The 25,783-nt window shown below is 37.0% G+C and overlaps 1 protein-coding gene across 3 annotated transcripts in view; it reads left to right on the top strand.

The window, feature by feature from the left end:
• STK32B (serine/threonine kinase 32B) overlaps positions 1–25,783 on the top strand; it is a 177,736-nt gene that overhangs the window by 100,905 nt on the left and 51,048 nt on the right. For all 3 annotated transcript variants that reach the window (XM_084516687.1, XM_084516686.1, XM_084516685.1), the window contains exon 5: positions 22,477–22,514. In XM_084516687.1, coding sequence (XP_084372813.1) covers positions 22,477–22,514 — 38 coding nt within the window. The remainder of the gene's footprint in view (positions 1–22,476; positions 22,515–25,783) is intronic.

Here is a 25,783-nt window from a genome sequence, read left to right as displayed (position 1 = left end):
GGTATACCAATTCCCATCAGAGCTGCCATACAATGTTCCTGCATTTGCTGATGTGGTTAGTTTTGTGCATTTTGAATGTGGCAATCATTTCAGCAACACAAATAGTGTTTCTGCAGGGACAACTTAATCTGTAGTGTAAAACTACTACTATTCTGCTGTTTATTAAAACTGCCATTTTTATTAATTACATACTTGTATATAAACCCATATTTGTCACACACAATCCTGCAAATGTGATTTCATTTCTTATGGCAGCATTATAACAAATGCTGCACTGTGTGTCTGTCACTTGCAGCTGTATTGTAAATGTCTGCATTTATCTAGATGAACAGCCAGAATTATAAACACTTTAAAAGAAAAAAATGCTCTAAGTTTCAGGCTATGACCTGAAGACTATTCTGGGCAAATTTTTCACTTTACCTTAAACAATGGCTAACTTAATATTGAGATATCTCTGTTGCTTATTGGTAACAGCTACATCACAAACCTGTATTTTCCCACAGCTCTGCCATAATATCTTATCCACATAAAATTGAAAATACTTCTTTAAAATCTGGATGAGTGGACCCTTATGGACTCTTGGATCCAGTACATACAGAAAGGCTTCTGACAATTCATGTGCTCTCATTTGCTCCAAAATGTTGGATCAAATCCAGCATACTGCATTAGCTGACATCAAGTTTTAAGACTGTATGACTAAATGTATTCTTCCCAGTGCTGCTTGTATAATACCAGTGAATAATATATTGGACAAAAGTTTTCCCATCAAAGGCTGAATAAACTTATTTCAGACATGAGCAACACAACCTCTTCCTTTCACAAATGTTGCTGTTCATACATTTCAATAAAACCACCTGCTTCCTTACAGAAGTAGGCTGCACATTTTCATTCAGCTATTTCTTCCAGCAGTAGCAGTGCAGTTGTCCCTCCCAGGATGCTCTTGCAGCCAGAGCCTTGGCTCGGAGCAACACAGCGGCTGCAACCCAAGTAACATGCTTGTGCTGATAACACTACATTTTCTTTCTAAGTGTTAACTGCATTTCCCTTACAACTTTTCATCATTGTTTGGTTCTATTGGTTTCATCTGGTCAGAAAGGAGGCTGGATGTGGCAGATGTCTGGAAAAGAAAATGCAGGAACCTTCCAGCCCAATTTTAGGATACTGGACTACCCGTTTGATCTACATGCCTAGGACTTTTTTATTTCAGTGTTTTTTTGTTGTTGTTATTGTTTGTTTGTTTGGAAAACCATGTATGTAAGTATACATCTAAATCTTTGGTTGAAGCATGATTTGACCAGAATTTGTGCAGGTGGCAGGTCTGTGCAGTGTTGTTCCTGTGATCACTGCTCTACTTTCTATCCCCACAAGAGATGGAGACTAGCACCAGGAGTCATTTGAGCTTTGAACAGTTATTCAGCAGCAGTGCAGAGGGGACAAAAACTAATGGAAAACAGTGACAAATTGAGCATGGTGTTCCATTGCAGAGTAAGAGTGTCTTGATACCAACAGCTAGGCAAGAGGTACTTCTCATTTAACCCTGCTAGGTTGTGTTACGGTATAGGAGATTCCAGTTTGTTCATGGCCATTGAGCTCTTCAAGGTGGCCAGCAGTCTAGTGAAGCAAGATAATGTGTCCAAATGATAAAAACCTCTCTCATTAAAACAGGCCTTCCTAGTCTCACTTGTGAAACTAACAACCTAGAAGAACAAACTGGTATTAAAAATGGTCCCTTCATAATGCTGTCCATTTAGCATGTAATCAGTAAATAAGTTTTGGAAATTATTTGAGAACAAGAGACTTCTCATTTCATTGATTTTCACAGATGTCGCAGGCAGAATAGTTACAACATGAGGTATACCAGGACAAGTTAAGAGGACATTATTCCTTACCAATTTCAGCTCATGATAGTAGTCTTTTCATTTCTGGTAAGAGTGTGCAGATAAAGAATAAAATGCTGAATAAAATTCTGAAGTAGACATAATGAAAAACCCAACAACCATAATGTCACTATTATTCACATGTACTCCCAGGGATCATGACAGGTCAAGAGGCCTGTCCATTGAATTTTCTTCATTTGTCTCCCCATGTCTCTTCCATTTCTTTGTATTATGTCCTCTAACCAAGTGCAAACCCTCATTATTTCCAAGGACAAATTGCAGGAACTGCACAACAAGTTATGTAAGAGAATCAAATCAGAAAATTTTTCAAAACCAGCTAATAAATAAATAAATAAATAAAGATACGTAAACACAGAGCACAGAAAATCTGCTGAATGCTTATGAACCAGCACTGATCAAAAAGAAAGTGATTTACAAATTTTATGCACAAAAGATGTTTGGATTTTACTTGAGTCCTTAGGAAGAAAAAAAATATTACATATCACTAGATATGAATATGTAGAGAACAAGCCTTTCAACTTTTGAACAGAGTTCTTTACCTACAAGAATAAATTGCTTGTTTGGCATGAGTAAAAGATAAATTATTAGATACCTCAGATGACATACTGCAAATAAAAGAAGTTGGTTTGAAAACACTCTGAGACTTCAATATCCAGAGACTACATTACTAATGAAGTAAAAATTCTTGTGTCAGGAAAGAGACAGAGGGAGCATGCAGAGATATATGCTGCAACATCAGGTGATCCAGTCTTGCCACCACCACTGATATACCCTTTTATTATGGATATAAGTGTACTCTACCTTCCTCACTCACACCAAACACTAGAAGATAACCATCATACCCTTTTTTTACCCCATTGCTGAGAGATTCACATTACAGTCGACAGAGGATTGTTTGGTTCCTTACAGTTTTGAAGTGAGTAAATTAAGTCTATTCACCAGATATGAAGAACTGTTGGTCCTTTCATCCTCCTTATTCTCATTACTGAGAAGCTGCAACAATGTGCTGACATGAAATATTTTGCTTAGCCAAAGAAAATTCATCTTACAAGCACCACATCATTTAAAATGTGGCTGTTCAAAAAAAGTTAGGGAAAGCCTGAACTGCAGATGGAGGCTGGCCAACTATCTTGCATTAGGTGACAAATTTCCAGTGACCAAACACAACTTAAGCCAACATAATCCTAGATTTTTTTTTTTATTTTTATTTTTTGGTGCTGTATAGAGCTCTAGAGAACAAGTGTCCTTCACTAACAAATAAATAAATAAATAAAATAAAACTGTTTTGTCACTGTAGTTGGTTTTCTTATTGCTTATTTCTCTTCTTAATCACAGACATCCAAACAAGCACAGATATAATGTAGAACTAGATTTAGATTTAGAAGAAAGTTATGTATTAATGCTGAGTATCATTTTTACTGATTCTTCTATAACTCAACTAAAAAATTTCAAATAATTTTATCTGCATTCTATTTTTTTATAAACATTTGGTGTTTTTTTTCTGAATCCCTTCTTGCCTCACCTCTCTGACATTTACCTGCTACCAATACAGTGAACACAAACAATCCTGTTTTTTCTTAAACTCTAAAATCCCAATACCATAATTAGGGCATTGTGGACTCCTTTGTGTCTGACTTGCTCTTATTAGTTGTATATCCATACTCCTTACTGACAGAAAACCCAACTACCTTGAATAAAGCATTCCAGAGTCCATAGAGGGAATCAGTATGTTATGCTGTTTCTACCTAAGAACACAGGAAAAGTAGATAGTGTTAAGTCAGTGGAAGAGGGCCAGCTGAAGGTTTTTAGAGCTGCTCAAGGTCACCATCCATTTACACCCTTTTTTACAATTCTGAATCATCTTGTGAACCAGAAACTTTTGGAAAGAAGTAGAACCATAAGTAGTAACTACTAGAGGAGAGTCAGTTGTGGACAGCGCTGAAAAGCTTTTACACCCCAGCAGAATGCAATCCTACTGGATTATTCAATCTGAAGTAGTTTCACCTCTGAGGGTATACAGAAACTGAGGGTCAGGTGAATTCAGACTCTTTGACATGTCAGGAGGTACAAATGCAATTGAAAATGACCAACAAAATGCTACTAAGCAATTACCTTGCTGTAGAGCTTGCTGCTGCAGTTAAGTGTGAGCCAACATCCACAACTGCTGTGTACGAGCAAGGGTCATTGTTTTAATAGCATATTGTTATAATTCCAAATATAATAATCAAAAGTACTAATAACTATATTTAGTTAACTTTGATTAAGTAATACTTCTGAAAGACATAACAGTATCCACAATATTAATTACCTGCCTCATGTGGCACTGCCTGGTTTAACTTGGTTTTGTGGTCCTCCACACCCCATCCCACAGCAGTGCTGCTGCTTCAACCTACCTGCTCTAGCTGGAAGAGGAATGAAGTCTCCTCTTACCAGCAAGATCAAATTAAGAATGAATTCAGATCTTAATAAAAGGGATGATGTCATAAGAGGAAAAACAAAACAAAACTCTCTGATAGATTCTTTCAGAGAAAGAATCTGATTGATTCTTCCTTGGGAAGGTTTGGTGTTAAAGTTGTATTGAAAGTATTCTCATATGTTTGCTATTAGTGTCTTGGAATACTAACATTACTAAATATAATATAATAATACTAATCTGCCAGTATAGTGGCAGATTTGCATGCAGTTATATTTGTTTGTAAACTATGAAGAAATCTAAAATCTTTGATTAAAGTAGGTAGATGGAGAGTGGTAATATGGAAAAAGAATGTAAAATTCAGGTTGAGGAAAGTAAAAACCAATAGCAACAGATGGACAATTGCTTCTTTCTCCAGTTTCAGCTTTAATGGCTGCATCATTTCTTCAGCTTGGATGAGCATTACATATATAGAATATTCTAGCATTCCCTTGGAGATTTCCTTAAAATTTTAATATATAGCAAAATAACACAGACTTAAGGCAAAAAATGCACATTTAGGTTAAATCTTCATGAATGTTGTAGTCTTTTATATCTCAGGAATTTAGAAGGTTGTCCATAGTGCAGTAGAAAGAATTTCATTAAAGGATATTGCCAATTTTAGCTTCTTTCTTCGCTTAAAAATGCATTCAGGAGCTTTCAGAACAACTCTAATATTCCAGGTGAGATGTGGTCTGAACTGCATAATTTTTGACTTAGATACACCCTCCAGAGGGCTGAGAAAGAGTGGAAGTTATAACACTGATCATCTGGTAGAATTTTCCCTTTCAAAACAAAAGGCAGGGACTGTAATTAAGATACAGATTTCTGAGTTTTGCTCTGCTGAAGTTGCCTTCTAGACTTTTTTTTTTCTCCTGTATTTATTCTTCATATATTTCATGGGAGCTCCTCAGGAAAATTCCCTTGAGGTTATTTTCAAACATACCTATATCCTCTGTGACTTTCTGTCCTGACTTCCCCAGATAAGTTTTACAGAGGAGAATATACAGAAGCTCAAAGCTTTGATGCTGTATGACAGTCTTATTGACAAGACTGCTTCTCCCAACATGTATGTATGCTCACACCCATGGGAATTTCCTATTGACCCAGTGGGAACAATTACATTTTCCTCTAGCAGGGGAGACAAGGCAAGCCTGCGATTCAGCAGCCATGGTGTTCTCACGTATGCAGAAATGTTATCAGAAGGGAAATACCTTAAAATATGATGCTGAACGAAGGCCTTGTAAAGTGAGAACAGCACTTGGTAGCTAGTAACTGATGCACCAAAAATTTATTAGTGAACCAAAATTTATCAAATGAGATTTTGTTGAATTTGGTCATCTGTACACAGTCAGACTAACAAGAACGAGAAACCACGTCTCCCCAGTGGCTATCATTTTTTGTTCACTCATTTATTTGTTCATTTTGGTATGCATATGGAACTCTGGCACAGTTCTGGGTGCAGGATGCAGAGGAGGTGCTTTCTATTCTAGTCTAATGATAAAAATAATATAAGGCTTCAGCTTCTCTCTCTCTCTTTTTTTTTTTTCTTTCACAGTGACTATTCTGCATCTAATCAGATGAAAGTCTCTAAGTTTATTTCAGTCATATAACATATTTCACACTTTTTTTTTTTTTTTTTTTGTCTTGGGTGTTTACATCTGAGCACAGGTTCTTTAGAAAATAAGTATGAGTTACTTATAATAAAACTGTGGCCCTCTTCCTATGCACAGAGATTGTCTCTATATCTATACACAGCTAGTTTTAGTTCAGATCGTCTTTTGAGGTTCAAAGCATAATTTTATATGGCTTTATACAGTTCTCAAATTGTTAAGTTTTAGTAAAAAGCAGCACTGCTTTTTTGTTTGTTTGTATTTGTTATAATTCAACATCAAATGATATGCTATAGAACTGGAATGACAAAAGACCTCAGAAATTAAAATAAATAAATAAATAAATAAATAAGGAAAATAACAGGCAGAAGATATCAATTTTTTAACAGTGTCAGAAAAACAAACTTGACAAACAGTCTTGCTCTGAACTCTGAATGGCTGGCCCATGTGCTCAGAGTGAAAGTGGCCAAGTTTTCAACCAGATGAGCAGCAATTCTTTGTAGAGTCAAAAACAAGGAAAGACAAAATTGGGGGTAAGATAGCTTACCAAGAAGAAAAAGGATGTCATCTCCCTGTTCAAGAGTTTGGGGAAGTTGCTGGGAAATAACCAGGGAAATGATAAGGGGAACACTGATGATGCAGCTAGGCAGGAGAAAAAGGCAATTTGGAAGCATTTCCAGAGAGTGGATAAAAGATTAATATCCTGGGGGGAACTTCTGCATTAAGCATGGAGGAGATGGCCAGACAGTCTCTGGGAGGTCTAAGGAAGAGATCAGGGAATGCAGAGCACGGATTAGGAAGTGGGCAAGGAAAACATTCTGGGGAGAGGGACAGTCCTTGAAACTCCAATTCAGGAGTGACCAGGAGATTGGAGAATGTACAAGAGCTACTATGAAGTGGAGGGATGCATAACAGGTGAAATAGGGAATACCTATCAGTATATGAATTCTAGTAAGGCTAAATGAAGGTTGACTGGTTTTAAATACGTCTTGGTCAAACAGCTTTATTTGCCAGCTGTGAAGAACCCTGCCTCTAGTTCTTCATGAAAATAGGAAAAAAAAATTGTATGTGTATACTTAGGAAAAGTGCTGATGTGGGGAAACACAGTCTTAGATTTGCTGTTACTCTCTCAAGTTGATACAAAAGTTAAGAGATGGTCTTAAAAAGATCGGATCATTGTGTCTACTCAATGTGTTTTATAGGTCTATTTTGAATTCAAGTCAATAAACAATTGAGACATTGATTATTTAGACTTACTCTTATTAAGACTTACTCTAAATAATCAATAACAAATACTAATATGTCACTTAGCAAGACATGCTGAGGTGAAAACCTTTTTTCCAGAAAGCTGCATTTTTCAGCTTTCATGTTAATTAAATATATTAACTATCTAGAGTTCTGCCTTTAAGATCTACAGGGACTTGTAGCTTACCTCTTAATTTGAGACACTGCAGAATTTTCCCATGATGGTGCTCCTTCAACTCTATGCAAACCAACTCAGCTACTGAAATGCTCTACAGACAGACCATGATGCAGACACATGCACTTACATATGTATGGAGAGTTGAACACTAATTAAAGTACCATCTTATTTCCCTGAGTCCCAGAGTACCTCAGCTGCTGAAACTAAGAATTATGAGCATACAGGCAAAGATCTCCATTTGCAGTCAACACACTTTCTTCCAATCATTATTATTTAATGTTTTCTTTTGGAAGAAACAATGTCAAAAAGATATAGCATAGGAGATCTAAAGCTGAGAAATTGAATTATTATGCCCTAGCTGTCTAGATTTTTGAATATATATATCAAGCTAGTGTAACTCTTCAGTTAGTGAGAACAGCAGTGCTCGCTCTTTGCCTACTCTTCCCTCCTAAGAAATTCTGGGTTACCAGTCTCCTTCCGTCAGGCCAGATTTTATCTCTCAGAGTTGAAATGTGTCACCAACTGTTTGAAAGCAGCTCTGTGCAGCAGTGCCAGGTCCCTGAAATGACACGGATGGGCTTGTGATGGCCACCTGTCTAGGACGGAGCCAAGGTACCCGCAGGCTTGGAAATCCCTCTCTTAACCATACCCTGGGAGAAAGCCATGCAGAACCTCAGTCTTTCATCCCACAAATGATGAGGATATTTTATTTGATGGCACCAGTTAAGAACATTCTTAGCCATACAACCTATTTTAGCTATGGCTCAATTTATCATGTGTGAAGGATTGAGCTCTTTGTGGTGTGAGATGACGTCAAACGAGATGAGCACCAGAAGCGTGACTCCTGCAAGAGGCTTAAGTACCTGCCTGTGCTTCTGTGATAACACATTACAATAATTTGACTCAAGAACATTCCTAGTTGTTTTCATAATCCTGTGCTGCATGCAAGATTTTTCTTATGTTTTTATAAACTTATTCCTCAGTTCACCAAGATCTAAATGCAGGAGTCTATATTTGAATTGGCTGTCCAAGCAAATGGATACCTAGTCAATACAACCATCAGAATATAAAAAGCTATTCAGCTTATCCAAAAATAAACGTTTAGTCATCTGGCTGATTCTTTACACTCCAGTGACTGGATTGTCTAGACATCCATTGAATAAAAATTGGAATGTAAACACCTAATTCACAATAGAACCTAATCCAAGTGTCTGAATTTAAGGGTTGCTTCCCATCTCAATTTTCAGTTGAATAAGTAGCAAGAATATTCCTCATAGTAATGTTCCTACTAGGAGTTACTGTAACAACCGTTTCTTTGCAGAGTCTTGTTTAAAAGTACCTTCACTTGTATATTATTCTTGCCTAGTGGTCTTAAATAGTATGATGCTACTACAGCCTGTGAACTTAAGTAATATTGCAGATCTTTCATTCCTTATCTAGAGTCATCAAGAAGACTTGGAATAATTAGGTAATTGATTACAAGCAACATTTTGTTGTGTCTCTTAGAATAGAGAGGCTTTTTAAAAAGGTGGCATACTGATTCAAATGGTTCTTGTCAAACCTCAACTATCCTAAACAACAGTCTGCAGGAATACACATATTTATTGCTGTGGGAGTTTCTTAGTAAGTTTTCCTTCTTAAAAACATCCAGTTATTCTTAGAAATAATTTATTACATTTCTTCCCAGGATAGGTGAGGCTGAAGACAGAAAAGTGTCACGAAACTTGTGTTTGATGTGTTAGAGTGGTTGGAGGGAGGAAATGCAGCATAAAGTCAGATATCAACCCCTCTACTCCATAGAATTAATCCATTTGTTGGTGTATTTCACAAGAAGACCTGGCAGCTGCAACTGCCAGTTCAGGTTGTAATAGGTCAGGTTTTTTAATCATTTACCAAATATGATTTTCATGTACCTACCAGCCTGTATTACTGCAGCTCACTTTTACATATATTAAATCTATAAAACCACTCAGAAGGGGAACCATGAAAAGGAAGCCAAAACTTATTTGTGTGTGGAACATATTCAGCCTTCTCTTTATGGTGTCTCCTGATCGTGTGTATCACAGGGTCTGAGATGGTCAGTTTGAGGAATAAAGGCTCAGCTACTTATATCCATGCTTTTCTTGTCATAGGCACAACTCAACAGCAAATGATGGTGGTGGTGAGGGTGATGGGGTATCTTACATTCAAGCTAGTATTTGGGGTTTTGGATCAGGGAGAACAAGACAGCATTGCTTACAGAAATATTGTTTTCTGCTTGCTGGTCAATAGCCCTTCTCCCCAATACATTGTAGTGCTGAAACTCAGATTAGCAGAAAATGTGCTTGGTGGGATGCTTCACACCTACACTAAAGGGATGACTGCTGAGGCACTCAATAACAGCCTGAAACCATTGGATCTTCCTTGGCCTGTGCGGGAAGGCGGGAAGTCCACCATGTTATATATATATATATATATATATATAATAAATATAAGACATACCAGCCACATTGTCTGTAATCTGTGTAGTCTGCTTTGCACTTTCATATGCATGAAGTAAACAGTTGTTAAACAATGTTTTATTATTTTTTTTGTGTATAATGCGGTTCAAACAACTTCTGATTAACTTTTATATAGAGATGGCTATAGAGTTTTTAAGGCAAATTTTAGAGATGTTGTACATTGTGAGCAGCGGTTGACTTAGGTATAGTCTCTTAAGCAAGTGTGCTTGGTATTTGTTTTCATTTTGAGTTTGAATGATAAGCTGAGCAAACTCTGGGAGATTTAATACATCTGAAAGTATCTATTCCATATTTCAAGCAGTGGAAAATGATGGAAGAGCTATAAGTATTTCAGTCATTGCAAAACACCAGTTTTCACTCTAGCTTTTTACAACAGACAAAGCCAAATGTGTTTATCAGTAACAATGTTCTCCTGATTTATCTTTAGGCAGAGGACAAATGTCATCAATTCCTTCTCTCATTTGCTCTCATACATGATTTTCTGCCTGTATAAATTAGGAGAGAGCCTGCGTCTTTTACTGGAAGCAGACCAACACTTGTGCAACAGCTGGCAGAGTACATGCCGAGGACATTTTTCCCCTTATTCCCAGTCAAAAGCTCTCATATGGTATCTCTGAGGAAAGAATTGTCCCCATTAGAATGTATATACTTTTCTGCTGGACCAGATAATTCTTTCTAAATGCCACTCTCTAGTTAATGTCTAATGAGCTGTGCACTTCCCATGGTTATCAGAGATGTCACCTGTTCTTGAAAGCTGATTCACACATAAGGGTATGATACCTATATGCACAGAATGTGTCAGAAAAGCTTGAAGCTACAACACAGAAAAGGTTACAGTCATTGGCAGTGAGGTTATCAACAAGTTATTGCTACATGGTCTTTCTTCATGTCTCCTCCATGCACACTGGAGAAACATTTGACTGAAAAGATTTTTTGTTTTGAAATGTGGTGATGTTTTGGCATCACAACAGTGCTAACAGTTGTTCAAGGTTCCTCCCGGAGATACCTAAAAGCCCAAGAGCTTTAGATGTGAGGCATGTCCAGTGTTAGCTCTAGAAAGTTGTTCTAACAAAGGAAGCAGCACATTTGCCATTGCTTTGAGTCCTTCATGAAAGATGCTAATTGCTGAATTGCCTGCCAGTCATTTAGGCTGGGTAATGCTCACTTGGGAAATAACATTTGCATCCACAAGAGGAATCCTGGGTACCATAGTCTGGGCTTTGTAATGTAAAAGCGCAGTTTCTATGGCCACAGTGGTACTTTTCTGAGACATTATTCAAGGAAATAAGGAGTCAAAGTGCAGGTTCGCATTTTCCTTTGGTCAAATCTTTCTAGTTTTTACAGCATATAAGAATCTTCATCGATTTTTCTTGCAGCTGAAGAATATAACTACCTTTATGATAAAATTTTATTGGATCTTCAGGAGGAAAAATATAATGAAATATTCTGTATTTGCTATTTTTTATTTTAATCTAGTATCTATGCAAATTCAGATGCCAAACCTAGCCAAAAACAATTGCTATCTGCCGATATGTGCCCAGAAAAGTGGAAGTCTCAATATTGAATTCCTGTTCTTAAAAAGGCCATTTTCTTCAATCTATGATAACAATATCTATTACAGCTATTTCTCTAAATCATACTTGACAAATACAGTGTTCCCAAGACCACTGGCCGAACAGACAAATGTAGATATCATTACTGCCACCTATTGTTACAAGTAGAGAACTGAACATATTTTCATAATTACATTTTTTCAAATGGAAATATAATTGGAAAATAACAACCTTGTTCCAGTTGAAATATTTGTAAATAAGCATGCTTTGATTGCATCTTTCCTAGATTTATCTTAAGATCTATTAAAAATTGACTATTACAAGTGCTAAGAAAATTCAAGATCTTCATGGACACCTACTAAAAAATATCACTAAACCAAAAGGAATGACAGGTGCCATAACACTCAACATCAGAGTAGCTTATTTCCATACATAATACAACTCCAAACGTGCAGCCAATCCCCCATGCTCTCTTTAGAGGTGTGCAGGGAGAGGTAGGGTCCTTAGAGTCCTTCACTAGTGAGCGTTTTTCACTTATCCTGTGATAATTACTGCAGTAATTATATCTTTCATTTGAACCAGAAAACTGTCATGTTGCCACACAGGTTGTCACACAAAGGAAGAAGCCCCAAAGTGTGATAATGGACTAGGTGATAGGATTCTGATTAGTGTCATATGATTGCATGCTAATAAATAATTAGTTGGAAGTAGTTATGGATTTTTTTTTTTTTTTTCTGCATTAAAGCCCCAGGAGTGGGAATTGAAGTGAAAACAAAAGATTTCAAAAAACGCAGAAGCATTTAAATAGGAAAACACAATAAAATATCAGTTTATTTTTGTAAAGGCAACTGAATTTTTAGGTACTTCAGGTTCACAAGTAATATGACACAGATTGTTTAATAACAGAATTACATATTTCTGTTTGGTGATAAATGTTTGTGACTAAATGTATAGAATCTTGGAAAAGACATTTCAGTTTTATGGAATGGTTTTTAAACCCTGAAATCTTTACTGATTTATTTTTTACACAGAATTCTGTGTGATTCTATCAATTTTTAATTAAATTATCATAAAAGAATGAATTTAAACACAGTGATAAAATAGACCATTTTTCAACTTGTAAAGTTGAGTGTTTGTTAGTCTGAGTCTTTCTTCAGGGAAAGAAAGAGTTAATCTTTTAAATACATCTAATATCTATCTATCCATATTCATATCTGTGTGTATATCCATATAAAAAATCTTTAACTGGACTTTGATGATTCTGAAACCATATCTGGTGGTAAATCACTGCAAAAATGTAAATTTATCTCTGTGACTTATTTGGAGTATTAAAATCATACATATATTAATTATTATTATTATTATTATTATTATTATTATTATTATTCCTGGATGGAAATAGGACTGACTGTAAGTTCTACTGGGTGGAATTTAGACCAATTAATATTTTAGGCGTTTTGATATTTCAAACTAGAACGGGACACTGCAAGTGATGCCCTTTGGCATTGCAAGTTCTCTGCATAACAGGCTCCAGAAGGTGCATATGGAAATAGCATAGTTGATTGAATGAACTATTGTGCCCTTAGCTTCTTAAAAGATAAATTCATGCATGCACATCCTGTTGATAAATAACAGTTTATTTTGCTTTCAGGCAGAATTACTGAATCTCAACTGTAGAGGAGTTTACTCCCTTCTCAAGGGAGAAATAGCTTAAAAAGGTGGATTCTTTATAAATAGCTCAGCTTAGCAAAAGCCATGTAACACCAAATAACCTGCTTCTGCAACTTGTCTCTGGCTGTCAGTGAATAAGCCTAAGTCTAAATATGTAAAGTGCAGGACTTTGAGATTTCAGCATCTCAGTTGCTTGTTTCTGCATTTCATTTCCACACATATAAACAGTGCCTTTTATTAACAGAAATGGTTTCTTCCTTCCTGTTTTGTTCAGACACCTTGATCTGGGAATGTCCATTTCTGAACTTAAGTATTTTGGTGGTCTTGGTGTCAGATGTGGCAGGCACCTTGTGAAAGCATATCTTGATTTTTACAAACAGCTACAAGATTATATATATATATATATATATATATATATATATATATGTCCAGATCTCTCATAATCTAATACCACATGTTCTCAGCTAATTTCCAATTATACTGAAGACTTTAAATTTCAAAATTACAGTGATTCACAGAGTCATGTCATGCCATAGTGTTCATTAGAGCAAGAACAGACGGCTCTGAAGGTCATTTTATAGACAGTGCACAGCAGCAATTACTAGTGAGAGCTAAGTGAGGGGTACATGAGCTGGCAATCAGAGATCTGGAGCATTTTATTCCCATACATCTGATAGAAGTCACAGCAAATAACTGTCAGGTACTTACTGTGATTTTGTTTTAATACAATTTAATGTTTCTTGAAACTAGGAAGGATGTTGGTCAGAAGCAAAAAGCTAAAAAAATAAATGAGTGATAAGGTGTCGATGACAGAAAGAAAGGACACAGAAGACTTCATTAAGACTACTTTTTGAACAAGCACTCTGTGTAGGAACTCTGCATGGTTTGGCTCCTGAGGATACATCATTTCTATGCCACCCTTATAGAAACAGAGTCATTGACTAAATTCCTCTCTTTTCTGTACAGTGGCCCATAAATATTCAGTTTTCCTTCATCCAAAGCTTCAACAAATTTGCCTTATATAATCATTATATATGCACTCGCTGCCTTTACTAACTACATACCTTATACATGTGTATTATTTATGAATCTAAATATCAAATCAGAAGGAAGTGAGGTTCTTATCAGTGAAAAATCAGAAATTGTTCACTTTTCTTTCTATAATCAGGAGAAGCCCGTTTATAATATATTGATATGGTTCACTTCACATCTCAGATATAATGATAAGTCTCATGTGGACTTGAATATTCCATGGCTGAAACTTATATTTCCCAAGTCATTGCAATTTTTATGGCTGTTAAGAACTGTTCTACAGCTAATACTAATCTTAATGAAAATTGTCCAGGATTACTCATGTCATATTAGTTTACCATGATGTGGCAGGTATATGTTTGTGATTTAATGTGAAACATTAGTGTGACTAACTGAACTTTAAAAAATAAAATAAAATGAAAAAATAACAGGCTTTGTTCAGGTATAGTCTGTAACCCATATAAAAGGGTTATAAGAAAATAATTGAGAATAATTTAATACTTGAGAGAATCAGGTACTCGGTAAACTGAGGTTATTGTATTATCCCTGCGTGACTTGAGGTTGTTAAAGTTGTTGTTTCTTTACTGTGTTTCTTAATGATAGCAGCTGTCCTCTAGAATTTAACACATAGCTAATGGTGCAGACTACAAGTCTTTGTCTAGCATTCCCTATATCCAAGAGTACAACTAATGCTTGTCGTCAGTAGGCTGCAGGCATCCTCAGTGCTCCTGGAGGAGGTTTGTAAGTGGGTAAGGTAGTTTACATGAAGCTACTCAGCTGCTGCTGCCAACCTGAATAGAGAAAACCTTCTTTGCTCCCTGCAGAACTCACCTATAGATATAGGAGCATAGAGAAATTTCAAGTTGGAAGGGACCTTAAGGGGTTTGTAGACCAACTTCCTGCTCAAAGCTTGATGAGGTATGAGATCAGACCAGGCTTCTCAGGGCTTTATGTAGCCATGTCAGACGGACAGCACAACCCTTGTGGGCAGCCTGTTTCACTGTTTGGCTACCCTCAGAGTAATATTTTTTCTTTATATCCAGAATGAACCTCTTTTGTTTTATATTATACCTCTTCTTTGTATGTTAATTTCTGTCTTTTGAATAAGAGTGAATATGTTTTCTCTCTATCCAAATGAAAGCAGTTAAGAGTGGCTTAAAAAAAAAATCCAAGACTTCATGTGCATTGGTACACAGCTGAGCTTTCTTTGTAAGTTATCTTAGGTTGGAGAAGAGTTGAAACCTCAACATTCCACATTCAGAGAAAACCAATCACCACTAAAAGTGAAAATACTTCTAATGAGTCATGCTGGTAAAACTGCTATCAACCAAAATGCTCATAGATGTTACTATGGGATTTTAGAAGCTCAAGAGAATAGAAATGCGATAATACATTAAATCTTGCTCTGAGACAGCAAGACAAAGAATAAAATCCACCAGATATAAAGTTGAATAAAGTTGAAAGAATGTACTTTACATTTTACTGATACAAATAAAGGGTTAAAGATTATTACACATATAAATTCAGACCTATCCAGAACTGTTATAGCTAAAATAACTCCTCTGATTGTATTAAAAAGTATCCTGGAGTGGCAAAGAATAGCTGTCCGTTTGTTGGAAACAAAAGAATACATGAAATCTTTTGATGAAATAAAGAGAAAACATAGGCAGAAGAAGGAAATCATAATTTTTTTAATGGCAGAAAATTAGTCTGTAGTGACTGTATGTTTGCTGCAAATACAAAAGCAGAATAAAACAGATGGGCAATGTTAGTTTTTCAATTCTCACAGGTTTAAGAACAAGCATAGACCTTGCATTTAGAATTATTATTGATGTGTTTCAAAAAGGTGAGGGGAAGCCAGCATCTGTACTTGCTGTAGAAGTGCTTTCCTAAATCAATTAGATTAATCTCAGCTGGAGGAGCTCTAGCTGGTATTTCTGTTACTCACATCAATGGCTAAATCTTTGTTTAAGCTTCCTAAGCATTTTTATGCAATTATGTCTTGTAGTAATCAACTTGAGTTTAATTCTCAGTTGTATAAATAAAACCCTGTTTGTTTAGTTCACTTCATTTTTATGAAATATGAACCTTGCTTTCATGTTCCAAAAGCAAATAGAAAAGCTCTACTGACCATTTAGATACTATTTATTATTTGATATACCTGTCACATAACATCTTACAGATCTCTTCTGTTAACTAAACAATTCAGTCTATTTGTTGTTTAATCTCAGCATTTTTTTTGTTTGTTTGTTTGTTTGACTTTTTTGTTTTGCTTTCCCCACACCTTTTTTTTTTTGTCTGTTTTCTTTCAAATGACATGAAATCAGGTAACCTGAAAGACCTACCATTGTTTTAAATTACAACAAAATATATTTTTTTTCAATATTTCTTTCAGGAAACTATTGATTTCACCAACCACAAGCCTTTCATTTCTAGATCAGTATTTGAAGTCTAGGCAAGATTAATAGAAAACAAAAGTGACATCCTGTTTGGTATTTTGTAGCAGTACATGTAAAACGTTTTGGAAATTGTTCTGGGTTTCAAGCTTTAGAGCACATACCATCACCACATGCTTTGCAGTCTTTGCAGAATCATTACAGAATGGCTTGGGTTGGAAGAGACCTTTAAGATCATCCAATTCCAACCCCCTTGCCATGCGCAAGGATGTCACCCACCAGACCAGGTTGCCCAGGGCCTCATCCAACCTGGCCTTGAACATCTCCAGAGATGGGGCATCCACAGCTTCTCTGGGCAGCCTGTGCCAGTGCCTCACCATCCTCTGAGTGAAGAATTTCCATATTACATCTAATCTAAATCTACACTCTTTTAGTTTAAGACCATTCCTCCTTGTCCTATCACTATCTGCCCAAGCGAAAATTTGCACTCTGTCTTTTTTATAAGCCCCCGTTAAATATTGAAAGGCTGCAATGAGGTCTCCCCAGAGACTTCCTTTCTGCAGGCTGAACATCCCAAGCTCTCTCAGCCTTTCTCCATAGGACAGGTGCTCCAGCCCTCTGATCATCTTTGTGGCCCTCTTCTGGACCTTCTCTAACAGCTCCAAACTCTTCTTGTGCTCAGGGCCCCAGACCTGGCTGCAGCACTCCAAGTGGGGCCTCACAAGGGCAGAGCAGAGGGGGAAAACCCTTCCCTCCACCTGCAGGCCACTCTGCTGTTGTAGCCCAGGATGCAGTTGGCCTTCTGGGCTGCTGGCTCGTGTTGAGCTTTTCACCCATCAGAACCCCCATATCCCCCTCAGTGAGTACTTCTCCCAGTCTCATATCTGTGATTGCCCTGACACGAGTGCAGCACATTGCACTCGGACTTGTTGAACTTCATTAGGTTCACGTGGGCCTACTTTTCTAGATTGCCCCCAGATCCCTTTGGGTGACATCCCTTCCTTCTGTTGTATCAGCTACACCACTCAGCTTGGTGTCATCTGCCAACTTGCTGAGGGTGCACTCTATCCCATTGTCTATGTCACTGGTAAGGATCTTAAACTGTACCGGTCCCAAGACAGAACCCCAAGGAACACCACTCACCACCATGCTCCACCTGGACATAGAACCATTGATCTCTCGTGTGGCCATCCAGCCAATTTCTTATCCACCAAATCTGGTCCACCCTTCAAATGCATCTCTCTCCAGTTTAGAGAAAAGATGTCATGTGGGACTGTGTCAAAGACGTTATAGAAGTCCAAGTAGATTAAATCAGTCATTCTTCCCTTGTCAACTGATGCAGTCACTCTAACATAAAAGGCCACCAGATTGAACAGGCATGATTTGCCCTTGGTGAAGCTGTGGTAGCTGTTATGGATCACCTCCTTGTCTTGCATGTTCCTTGATACTGCTTCCAGTAGGATCTGTTCTATGATCTTGCCATGCACAGAGGTGAGGCTGACTGGTTGCCAGTCCCCATGGGTCCTCCTTTCTAACCTTTTTAAAAATGGGAGTGATGTTTCCCTTTTTCCAGTCACCAGTGACTTCACCTGACTGCCAGGACTTTTCAAATATGATGGAGAGAGGCATGACAACTCCACCAACCAATTCATTCAGGACATGCATGTCATCATGCATCCATCAATTCATTCAGGATGCATGTCATCAGGCCTCTTGGACTTGGATTTGTTCATTTTCATCAGGTGGTCTTGAACCTGCTCTTTGCTTACAGTGGGAGGGACTTTGCTTCCCCAGTCCTCATCTGCAGATTCAGGGAAATGAGAGACACGGGAAGCCTGATTGGCAGTGAAGACAGGCCAAGAAGTTGCTGAGTACCTTCAGTCTTGTCCATGTTTGTTGTTACCATTCTCCCTTCTCACTTATCAGAGGGGTACACTCTCCTTGGCCTTTATTTGCTGACCAATATACCTACATAATTTCTTGTTATTCTTTGCATCCCTTGCCACGTTCATTTCCATCTGTGCCTTGGCTTTCCTGACCGCATCTCTACACATCTGGATGGCAAATGATACATGTAAAAATTAATATTAAGTTACACCTATAATGAGCTGCAGGTTATTTGAATTTTAAATTACTTTCATTCTGGAGATAGGCTATTTATTCCTATTATTTTCCTCATGAGTATTCAAGCCCCAGGAAAAATTTTAACATGTAGGAGTTCTGACTAGCTTCCAATTGCACTGGAATATATCAAAGACTCACTGAATACATATATATAGTCCCTTTCCAAGTCCCTTTTATATCTTTCGTGAACTTCCTTGCAGCTAAATGGAGGAGGAAAAAGAACAATGGACAATAGGATACATTGTTTCATAGTCTCACAAACTAATTCAGGTTGGAAGGAATGCCCAGAGGCCTCTACTCCACAATTCTGCTCACTACAGGGTCAGTTGTATCTGACCTGGTTGTTTGGCTTTTATCTAGTCAGGTCTTGAAAACCTCAAAGGATGGAGACTGTACAACCTTTTCATTTCTCAGTTTAGAAAGTCACTTCTACCCCAACTAGTAATACCAGAAAGGAACATGGATAGAAGCAGCAATTTAAACTGAAAATACTTGAACCTTAATCCTTTATAATCATTGTGAGCCTTTCAAGTGAGTTCGGGGGACCCTGATTAGCAATATGCAGACAATATGAGTTGAGCAACACTCTTGGTTTTCCTCCATGTAGAGGGAATGTCTTAAAGCAGTGAATCTCCCTTCAGTCTAGACATTATAGAAGATACAAATAGATGATTAATCATTCTTTATTACTTAGAAAGTATATGGAGCACCTTCTTAATGTGCTTCCAGACAGCTTTATTTGACATTTTTAGCTGGGCAATTGAAGAAAGCTATAAAAATTTTCACAGGCAATAGCAACAAGTGGAATAATTTTTCCCCCCAATATTTTTCTCATCTGTCTTCAACTGTGAGGTTTTGGTTCAGCTGTTATATTGCTTGGTCCTGTCACTGAGTGAAGACTTTGAAGGCCTCTTGAATCCCATTTCTATGAGTGTCTGACTTTTCTGTGTATAAAAAAAAAAAGAGCGGGAGTAGCAACAGTACAGACTGGGAAAGTTGTGGTTGTGAAATCAGTGTCAAAGACAGCTGTAAATGAAAGGTTTGAAGGCAGCCCAGGGCTCTTCTGAATCTCTAATGTAAGTTAATTTGCTATTTGCAAAGGTCATTAGGTTTCTCTTGTGAGCTAGTTCATGATACTTGGATTATGAAACAAGTCTTTCAATTCATCCTCTCAGCTGGGGATATGCATAGCAGGAAAACCCTGAAGTTAAGGCACTGGATTTCATATACTGCTTGTGCATGTTTGAACATGCTTGCTAAGATGGGAAATGTTTTCTGAAAATTTGGTGTGTAGTCAAAACAGAATTTCACTTATTTAATATTTTTGAATTTAAACTGCTTAACTAAAGAGTTTTTTATCTTTTAAATCCACCTTTGTATATAAACAGTGTTTTCACTATTTAAATGAATTTAACCGAAGTGTTTATTTAAAGAAAATATCTGTCTTCTGGATAAAACTGCAAGCTCTCAGTTCTGAATATATCCAGCAACTATAATTGCAATGCTCCTAGACCTGCCAAGTATTCACACCGAGTCTGTTGAATCCTTCCCACTGGCCACTCAAAGGCCTCAAAAGTGCTAAGTTGTGGCTGTGGGCTTGTTCCTCTACAGTGTATGGAGATTTCAACAAGCTGCTTCTGGAGCTCTGATCTAGCACTGAGCAGAAAACTGATGATAAGCACATTACAAACTGCTATTGGAAGGCACACAGGCACACTCTTCACTGTTAATCTGTGCTTTGCTTTCTCACTTGTCATGTAAATCTATGCATCTCCAAGCACGTGATCCGAAAACAGCAGTATCTTACATTCTGGGGGAAAACATACATAGGAAACTTGTTCTCCTTCTGGCTTAAGTTAACCTATGACATTTGCTTGCTGTAAAAGCAGTGTAAAATAGGTTGAGATCTGAGACATGGTTATGAGTCTATCAGGTTGCCACTGCAAGGCAATACACCCTGCTGTACCTGCCTCAGAGCAAAATGAGTAAAATCAGTAGTGGAAAAGATCCTTTAGTTAGGAAAGTCTCTATGGTCTGTGTGCATTTGTACCAAGTATAAGCTACTGCCTGAGTTAGTCACAGAAAGACAAGCATGGATCTAATTTTACTGCTCGACTTTCTGAATGTTGCAGATACAACTGCATGTAGAATACATTTGATGTTATATGCAGTCATCAAGTAGATTTGTCAATGTCTTTTCTGGTGGCAATAAAAATATATACTCTATGTTATAATGCAAAATCATAGCACATATTCATATTGTTCAAACTCTTCCTAAAAAAAAAAAATAAAAAAAAAAATTGAAAAATCATGGGCTTGTAATGACCAATCCCTGGGAATAGCATTGCTATAGATATGATAGTAGTTCTTAAAGCTGAATTTCTCCTTTTCCTCAGTTTTATTCTCAGTGAAGTACTAGTGATTTTACTATTCCAATTCTATTTTGTTGTTGTTGTTTATTTAAGTTGGGGAAAACAGTTTCAAGTGATTTTGTACATATCGCTGATATTATTAAGCCACAGAAAGATCTCAATGTACCTGGCTGTGACTCTATTATTTTTACCCATGTGAGAAGTGCAGAGTCCATTTTATTCCATTTATGGGAACATTGGACAAAACTTGTTAGTGAAGTCTAGGTGTATATAAGTATATATTTCAGTCAGGAGAGGTTTTATTGAGAAATGTTTAAATTGGAATAATCAAGACATCCCTTAGCTAAAATAAGACACACTGAAAAAAGTCTTTGGAATTCATTTGCAAGCTCATTTGTTGGATTTTGGCAGTTTGCAGTGCCTTGTCTTTTGAGATCAGTGGAGAAATTAGCCAAAGGGGCAAATGTTTTGCTCAAGGTGGACTGATGCATCTCCCCTTCTGGCAGTGCCACAGCAAGAACACTGCTCCAAAATCGCATTAGGTGCAAGCTGCAGTGAAAAGACAATGCCATGTACCAGCTCCACAACACCCTCACCAAGCCACAGGGTGAGCCAAATGAGAGAACAAGCCAGGCTGGCAAAAGGAAGAGATGACTTTCCCTTGAATTTCTCCATGTCAAGGGGAATTCTGGCCCAAGAAAGGGTGTGAATTCCCAGCAGTGGTGGAGAAAAGCTGTCTCCATCCCTTTTGAGAGCAGCCTGAATGTAGGTCAACTGATCTTAAAGGCAATACATTTTCCTTGTGCCAAGAACTGCGGAGTTAAGCTGATGTTTTGTAAATCATGATCTCCACCCTTCCTTTTAGACCCATTCCTTCCCCTACATGCTACCTGCCATTATAGACAACTAAACGGGGATTCAAGGGCTAAAAAGGGATCTGCTAGACTTACCCAGGCAGTATAAAATAGCTAGCTGGACTCTACAAAATGTGAGTGATCATGTCCATGAGCATGGCAGATTAGTGGGGTCTGGCAGAAAGGTTAGATCACTGATGTTTCCAATTAAGTGATTTCTTGGGTCTGTCAAACGCAGAGTCCCTGAGGCAATCAGGCACCTCCAAGATGCAAATCTTCCATTTCATTGTTGTGACTGCTATAACGAATAATGTATATTATCTTGAAAACCAAATCCATGTCAATGCTAACCATATGAAAACAAAACCACATGAAATGGAAACCTAGAAAACCTCTTTAGTATGCATGTTTTTTCAGGCCAGTAAAAAGATGCAGATAAAAATCATTTGCCTTTTTGCATGACATGGCTTTCATTGGTTTTATAATAATTTAAATGACTTGGCCTGCATAACAAGATGGTAAAACCTTTAAAATTACAGGTCTTCTTTTGGTATGAAATATAATGTATTAATTTCCTTATTTTATAGGGATATCAAACCTGACAACATACTACTGGATGAGCACGGTAAGTGCATTTTGACTGTTTTCTTTCAGATATCTCTAATTTGTGGGCTCTCTGTAACATGGTGGCTCATGCTTTGTCATTCAGCCTGAGATGATGGGTTCCGATCTAAATCTGGATGTTCTCTGCATGTCCCTCTGTCCATCTTGGACCTTTTGTAATATCCCTTCCTATCGAAAACCAAAAAAATGCTGATCTGACACTTGAAAGACCTGAACATGAAGGAATTTAATATGACTGGAGATCACAAGGGACATCTGGCAAAACAAAGTTAATATTTTAATAACACAATTAAAGTCATTGCAATCACTGTTTAGGGATCTTCCAGTAGAACAGTACTAAGTACTTATTTTCTCTTCGTCTGAACTCCTGAAGGGCTAGAAAATTTAAAATAACAAATTATTTCTCATGTACGTATCTGAAATTATTTTTCTGAATTTAAATATGGAATTTGGAAATGTGCATCTAAAGTCTCTGTAACATTTTTGAGGTACCATATATTGTTTTGGCACAAATTATGTCTAAAAATGACTAGGCAACATAATCAGCTTTGAAGTTTAAACACTAATTCCATGATCTCAAACTAAAAATTTGGGGTATAAGTGGTATGAAATACTATTTTTTTTCCAATGTAAACATATAGGCAATATAAGAAGCATTTTTCTAAAATGTCTTGCATTTTTTTGCAATTATTCATAACAGGGACATGAGAAAATAAAAATAATGAAAACATTAACCTTGTATCGGTTAGAAAAGAAATACAAGGGGAAGACAAAATGGAAAAAAGATGTGTGTTTGCTGCTGTGGGAAAGCCTTGTTTTGCTTTGTACACCTCAGAAATTGATTAAGAACAGTTAATCTCTGAGAAAATACAGACTTGAAATGATGCCAAAGTTACCATTATTTTTCAAAATCTATTGCAGAGCTGCTGGGTATACAAGTTAAAATTGATTAAAGAGGTAACATTTCAAACAGCTGGAGTTTGTCCCTGGGAATACTGAAGCCAATAAAGCTAAATCATATTTGAGTTTTAAACCATCTAGGACTTTGGGTATTCAGTGTTTGACTCGTAAGAGTTAATGTTCCCTAGACACAAATATCAGCAAGTAAGCATGAAATAGAAATCTCTTGTCTTTAAGTCCTGGGTGAATTAAAGATGTCAAAGGCAACGTGAAATGACTATGAGAGTGTTAAATCTCTGATTGACAGACTTTGAAGTACTGTTACCCTTATCTCTTCTTGCCCCTCATCAAGATCAATTACAGCATAAAATCAGCCTCTTGGAAGAGTTTTCCTATGGGAGCTCAAGTATTGTAGAGAAGAAGCAATACCAGAGTCAGTAATATGCTGCAAAATCATTTTTGGTGACTATAAAATGATCAGCAAAGATATCTATAGAGTGCTTGGAAATTTGGGGATGGATAGCCCCTTTTTTTTTTGCAAAGCAGCATTCTGCTGCTCCCTCATAGCACACCTGCAGACAAGTGATGTAATAACCATGCTTCTCCTGGCTTGCAGATAGGCCTAGGTTGGCACAATTAATCAGCTCACAGATCCTTGGCTCACAAACCAATTATGTGACTGGGAAATGTAGTTCTCCCAACCTAGGTAAGAGTTCATGCACTCACTATATGATGTGACACCAATAGGACAGGCATCTGTACCATGCTAGTCATCTTAAGCTTCTTTTACAGATAACAGAAATATGTAGACACACTTAAATCTGATTTAAATCTGATTAAACCTGATCTATTTTGGATGTCTGAACTAAACACTAGCATGTATTTCTCTTCAGTGAATAATACTTAGGAAGTTTTGTGTGGATAACCAGCTCATAGATTTGCATTTAGCCAGATGAATCCTATCCTTGAAGTCCAAAAAACTTCAATTACGCTGCAACATATCACAATAACATATTTTTTAAGGAACCATCAGCTTTCACTTAACAGAAAAATGTGCTCAATATATGCACCGTAAATATGGTAGGCTGTATAAGAAGCATAACATATTCACTTGATACAGGTCTAACCAGGTGCACAGGAACTTTATTTTAGCCTGTGGCCTCCAGGATGGTATAACAGTTTCCCATATGCTTCACTGTACTCTTCATTCTTTCTTACAGTTTATAAAACAACCATGTTTACCCAAAAGTGTTATGGAATTGGATATGCATAAAATCTAGGACTGAGAGTTTGTCTCAATAAATTAAATTTCTTTGACCTCACTAAAGAAACCTGTTTTGGCTGAAGATCCTTTCACATTGCTTTACATCTTCAAGCCGTTACAGAATCACAGAATCACATTATGCTGACTGACTTTCATAACTTACACTAAGATCATAGATATTTCTGGTTCACCAGTTGGTCTACAGTTTGGTCTACAATTTATCTGTATGACTTAGGAAACCTACCTCAGGAATATGAAAGTAGCAAAACCAGGAGATTTTTCTCAATCCATAAAAAAGGTTAATCTAAACATCAAAGCAAAAAATCATGAAATATATGTATCTTGTTTAAAATCATTCTATTAGACCAAGCCTGAATTTTCCCATGTACTTTTCAGCAAAGCCACATCTCAACATTGCTGAGCAGAGGTTCTGTTGCATTGATGGATATAAATGTGTGATGAACACAAGACGTGTAATGCTATATGAGAACTGGGAAAACAGATGCTGAAAATAATGTTCCAGCCCCTACCAGAAGATGACCTCCTGCAGAGATTTACTCCCTCATAGAAAAATCTTCCTTGAGTAGAGAGATTAAGAATGTTTTCAGTGTGCTGGAGCAGAAGCAGTGTGGTGTTTCATTTCAGTTCTCTCTCTAAACCAGAATTAGACCTCGCTAAGGAAACAAATACCACCCATAAAGCTCTTCTATTTTATTTGCCTCTCTACTTTCTCAGAAAGCTCTCTTATAACTAGCACTAATCTCTGAATTTAGTAGTAGTGCTCTGTTCTGCTAACATGCATCTGAAATAGTTATTCCATGATAGCTGAAGGGACTAGCTTGTGGTTCAGGAGAGCTATTATTACTGTGTTGTACAGAACACAGTTTTGTTGTACAAAAAAACATTACAGAATTCTCATAATAACAGTATTCTGCTTCCCCCACTACTCCTTTCACTTTAATGGTTTAGATCAATATGTCTGAAATGACAGTGTTTAGAACTGAGCGCTGGCAAATCTCATCCATGTTGTATTTTTCTTGAATTGTCAAAGAAATTAAAGATGCCTTAAAATGTCTTAAGGATCTATTAGCTATTATGTCATCTGA

This window comes from Aythya ferina (genome assembly GCF_964211825.1).
Source record: "Aythya ferina genome assembly, chromosome: 4".
Classification (NCBI taxonomy): Eukaryota; Metazoa; Chordata; class Aves; order Anseriformes; family Anatidae; genus Aythya; species Aythya ferina.
This window is presented reverse-complemented; position numbering and strand designations above follow the sequence as displayed.